General features: G+C 48.3%; 1 protein-coding gene across 1 annotated transcript; it reads left to right on the top strand.

Annotated features, from left to right (window-relative positions):
- Positions 1–1,064: 1,064 nt before the first annotated feature.
- LOC109786067 (NAC transcription factor NAM-B2) lies at positions 1,065–3,549 on the top strand. Its single transcript, XM_020344646.4, has 3 exons — positions 1,065–1,607; positions 1,803–2,122; positions 2,240–3,549. The coding sequence occupies exons 1-3, from the start codon at positions 1,376–1,378 to the stop codon at positions 2,885–2,887; spliced, it is 1,200 nt and encodes a 399-aa protein (XP_020200235.1). The 5' UTR covers positions 1,065–1,375; the 3' UTR covers positions 2,888–3,549.
- The last annotated feature ends 1,754 nt before the right edge of the window (positions 3,550–5,303 follow it).

The raw sequence follows: 5,303 nt of genomic DNA, 5'->3' as shown, positions 1-5,303 counted from the left end.
TCAACAATTTTTCATGCATTTCAAAAAATGTTCGTCAAACAAAGAAGTCACCAATACAAAAAATATTTGCCTATTCCAAAAAATGTGCATCGAGTCAAAAAATGTTTGCCCATTCAAAAGAGCTTGCCGTTGCAGGGAAATGGTCAAAGATCCATAAACATGTTTAGAATTACCAGAAAATAACGTTCACAAATTCAAAAAATATTTAAAAGAAAGAAGATTTTAGAACTTTGTTCAACTATTTTTTATGATCATTTTTCAATAATGATGAAAATTATTTGGTATTCGGTGAACAAATTTTGAATCCGATGAACATTTTAAACTTATGAACAAAATTTTACTGGAACCTTTTTTTTTAAAATGGACGAACAAGTTTTGAATTCGATGGACAAATTTTGAATTTGATGAACATTTTTTTGAAAATCAATGGACAAATTTCGTATTTGATGCACATTTTTAAAATTTAATGAAGAAATTTTGAATTTGATGAACTTTTTTTTAATCCGATGAACAAAAAATAAAGACGATGATTTTTTGAATTCGATGAACAAAAAAAGTTCGCGGATTTGAAATGAAAATTCGCAAAAAAGTTGAAAAGCTAAAGAGAAAATAAAAAGGAAAAAAAGGCAATCAGGAAATAAAAAGAAAATAAGAAAATAAAAGAAAAAATAAAAAGAAGAAAAAAACGAAAAAGACAGGAAAATGGGCCGGTCCATACAACACCCGCGCGCCAGTACAGGAGCCACCGGACGGACGAGGAGCTGGTCGTGCCTTGATTCCCTCAAAAAAAAAAAACTGGTCGTGCCTTGAGCTGTGTCACACAGGTCCGGTCCAGTTCCTGCGCGCCCGCGTATAACTAGCGGAATACTCTCTCTTTTTTTCTCACAAAAAAAAGTAAGAGTAGCGGAACGGGTGGCCGTGGTCGCGCGCGCGCCGTCCGGTGGCGATCTGACACGCGGTACGAGCGGCGGCCGGCATACGTGTCCAGCGGTGACGGGCCCTTGGCCCCGGGTTCGGTACAACGGAGCCGTATTTCTCGGGCCAATGCCTTCCGCACCTTCCACACTGCCCCCGCCGATGGCCTGCATCTCCCCTGCTCTCCTCGCCACGGTTTCACGCTCGCACAGCCGCCCCCAAACCACCAGGATTTCCACCGCAGATCACTCGCCCGCCTGCTCGCCTCTCCTCTCCTCATCTCTCCTCCCAACCGTCGCCGTAACAAATCCCAGCCCGCTCCTTCACACCCACCAGCTAGAAGCTTTGGCAGTTGAGCTAGGCACCACAGTCCACAGACGTGCTGTGCTGCTGCGTGCATATATATACTCTGGTGGCATCATCTGGTGTGTTTGTTGGTAGCTAGCTAGGGGACGGTCTGATGAGATCCATGGGCAGCTCGGACTCATCTTCCGGCTCCGCACCACCGCGGCATCAGCCGCCGCCTCCGCAGCAGGGCTCGGCGCCGGAGCTCCCGCCGGGCTTCCGGTTCCACCCGACGGACGAGGAGCTGGTCGTGCACTACCTCAAGAAGAAGGCCGCCAAGGTGCCGCTCCCCGTCACCATCATCGCCGAGGTGGATCTCTACAAGTTCGACCCATGGGAGCTGCCCGGTATGTGTATCTCACCTCGTCGTGCTTATCAAGCGCCGTAAATTTCCGGTGCAATTATTAAATAATCGAACCATCCATCATGCTTATACTACTGTGCAAGAAGTATTTTTATATTCTTTCAGTACACATGTATGTAGATGGTTTATGTATGTGATCCTGTCGTGCTTGTTCATGCGCTCGCTCGGGATCGATCAGAGAAGGCGACCTTCGGGGAGCAGGAGTGGTACTTCTTCAGCCCGCGCGACCGCAAGTACCCCAACGGCGCGCGGCCCAACAGGGCGGCGACGTCGGGGTACTGGAAGGCCACCGGCACCGACAAGCCTATCATGGCCTCCGGCTGCGGCCGGGAGAAGGTCGGCGTCAAGAAGGCGCTCGTCTTCTACCGCGGGAAGCCGCCCAAGGGCCTCAAAACCAACTGGATCATGCACGAGTACCGCCTCACCGACGCGTCTAGCTCCGCCACCACCAGCCGACCGCCGCCTGTCACCGGCGGGAGCAGGGCTGCCTCTCTCAGGGTACGTGTCGATCGATCGCGCGGTCTAGCAGTAACCAATCGTGTTTAATTACTTTACTCTCGAGCTTAGGGTATCGTGGTTGATCAAGTTAATTAGTGTACGTCGTCGTCTTATCAGTTGGACGACTGGGTGCTGTGCCGCATATACAAGAAGATCAACAAGGCCGCCGCCGGGGATCAGCAGAGGAGCATGGAGTGCGAGGACTCCGTGGAGGACGCCGTCACCGCATACCCGCCCTATGCCACGGCGGGCATGACCGGTGCAGGGGCGCATGGCAGCAACTACGATTCACTGCTCCATCACCAGGACAGCCACGAGGACAACTTCCTGGACGGCCTGCTCACAGCAGAGGACGCCGGCCTCTCGGCGGGCGCCACCTCGCTGAGCCACCTAGCCGCGGCGGCGAGGGCGAGCCCGGCTCCGACCAAACAGTTCCTGGCCCCGTCGTCTTCAACCCCGTTCAACTGGCTCGATGCGTCAACCGTTGGCATCCTCCCACAGGCAAGGAATTTTCCTGGGTTTAACAGGAGCAGAAATGTCGGCAACATGTCGCTGTCGTCGACGGCCGACATGGCGGTGGACAACGGCGGCGGCAATGCGATAAACGCCATGCCTCCATTTATGAATCATCTTCCCGTGCAAGACGGGACCTACCATCAACAACATGTCATCCTCGGCGCCCCGCTCGCGCCAGAAGCCACTGCCGCCGCCACCTCTGCCTTCCAGCACCCCGTCCAAATATCCGGCGTGAACTGGAATCCCTGAACAAATGATATGAACACCGCATATGCGCATGCACGCATGCATTGCTAGCCAGTAGTTGTTGCAGCTAGTTAGTGGTAGTCGCATTCAGTGAGCACTGAGTAGTTGCATTGCATGCACATCACCATTGCATGGATATATGTGGCTGCATTGCACCATGAGCACGTACTTATGCGAACTTGCTAGCCATATACACAGCTAGGAATATTTTCGAAGTAAAAAAAAGTCAGAACATATATAGTATGATATCAGCTTCATATGCATATATATTGTAGAGAGCATATAGTAAATATATATGCAGCTGATTACAATCCCCAGTCAGATAGTATAATTTTTGGCCATATACCTAGCTAGGAGTATTTTCGAACTAAAAAACGAGTCACAACATAGTTGGATATTAGTTTCATATGCACATATATACATTGTAGTGCATATAGTAAATAGTAAATATATATGCAGTTGATTACAATCCCCAGTCAGATATTATTTTTGGCCGGGTCTATTCCATCATATACTCCACAATTATATCTGACTCTGCGAAGTAAATATATATGCAGTTGATTACAATATATAAATAGGCTTGCATGTAAATAGGGCATGCATGATAAATGCATGCACGTGTATGATTGATCACATATTTAATGATATTTTTATATTTGAATTAAGATTTCTGAGTTACTTCCTCTGTAAACTAATATAAGATATTTTAGATTCAGGGACCAGATCTCCAAGATCTTATATTAGTTTACTAGTATCTTACCGTGCTTAGTTTTTTTATGCGCCAATCTTTTATATATAAATACAAGTTTATATACAAATATGTTTGGAAAATATGCTATTATCTCCTTGAAGTTACACTCCCTCTGTTCCTTTATGTAAGGTGTATTATTTTTGCCACGGTGAGCAAGACACATAATTATAGACAAGTTAGGATGAAATTACTCTTGGCAAATTTGTTGGTTAGTGTAAAGTAAATCAGTTAGTCTAGGAAAGTAAGAGATACATGCAGTGGACAGAGAGATACTTTCCTTCTTTTGCTACAAGAAGATACACAGACAATCGAGAGAGATACTTTCCTTCCTTCTGAAAGGCCAACAAGGGAATTACGAGAAATTAGAAGAAATGCACCTTATATTCTTGAATTTTATCAAAAAATAAATACAACTTATATAAAGGAACGGAGGGAGTATTTCCAAGGAAAACATCGTCTTGGACCATCAACTAAGGGCATCTCCAACAACGACCCACAAATTTCCTCCCTCATCTGTCCACGGATAAGGTGGGATCGGTCCTGGACACGAATGCGAGAGGCCGCCGTGCCTGCATACATTTCAAACACTTTCTCAACAAGCCAGATGAAATTCATACAAACACGGCCGGATTTCATATAAACATGACAGATTTCATACAAACTGGACGAAAACGTTTATATTTTGAACATATTTGTAACTAAAAATATATCGGACTAAGATATAACTAGTCTACGGCCGACGCCGGTGGATATCCATTCTGACAACATGGATAGCCTTGACTAGTCTACTGCCGACTGCAGCGGATCTCCATTGTTGTCCCCATGTCCGACAATCGTGACCCCCGAAGGTATATGTTTCAACGCAAAGGGTGGCTCGCTTCCCCACCGCTCATCGGAGTGGAACCACCGGTCGATGCTTCAGCCGGAAGGGAAGGGTCTCTACGCTGCACGGATCAAAGTTGGTTTTTGGGTAAGGGGATGACAGTCGCCTGCGAGAGGACAAGACACCGGTTGTGTACGCCGGCGTCGCCTCGACAGTAGTCTTCATGGGGCCCAAGCGGCGACGGCCTCTCGTGTTCTACTTCTCCTCGATGATAGCGACAACTGCAGATGTCCTGGGCACCACCTCATCGATATCCGTGTAGCCGGCATCTTCTATGCCGACAGGACGCAGTTATACGCGCGTTGATGACGGATGGTGCGGTCGCAGGCACGGGAGGCGCCGTACGACACATCGTCATCCGGGGCAGCGACGATTCTAGTTCCACCGTGCTCCCCCCGTGCCGGCCTGGAGCAACATGCCACTCCTCCATGAGCTGGCTTGGAGCTATGAGTTGCTGAACCGTGCGTCGGCCTAGGGCAGAAACTTGCTCTATCGGGCTAGGCAAGGGAGGTGGAGCCGCGAGCTGCCTCGCTCAAATCCAGTGGGCTTGGCGGGCCACCTAGTCGGCTTTTATGTCAAAGAACTACTCTTCCTCCTCGTTGGATGCCATCGAAAGGGTGGAGAAAATGACGGAAGGAGGAGATGGGGAGCGACAAAGTGGTGCGATTCTTGCCGGCGTCTGGCCTCCTTTAAATAGCGGGAGAATAGGAGGAGCATGCCCGGAGTTCTTTTTAATGTCCGCCCGCTCGTGAACGAACGTCTGCCGAAGTAGGTTTCTCGGCTTC

Source organism: Aegilops tauschii, chromosome 2 (genome assembly GCF_002575655.3).
Source record: "Aegilops tauschii subsp. strangulata cultivar AL8/78 chromosome 2, Aet v6.0, whole genome shotgun sequence".
Taxonomy (NCBI): Eukaryota; Viridiplantae; Streptophyta; class Magnoliopsida; order Poales; family Poaceae; genus Aegilops; species Aegilops tauschii.
This window is presented reverse-complemented; position numbering and strand designations above follow the sequence as displayed.

Excerpts from the sequence above, each read along its gene's own strand:
- LOC109786067 (XM_020344646.4), top strand. The coding sequence starts at position 1,376 with ATGAGATCCATGGGCAGCTCGGACTCATCTTCCGGCTCCGCACCACCG. Across the intron at positions 1,608-1,802 it reads CGACCCATGGGAGCTGCCCG|AGAAGGCGACCTTCGGGGAG; the intron begins GTATGTGTATCT and ends GGGATCGATCAG. Across the intron at positions 2,123-2,239 it reads GCAGGGCTGCCTCTCTCAGG|TTGGACGACTGGGTGCTGTG; the intron begins GTACGTGTCGAT and ends TCGTCTTATCAG.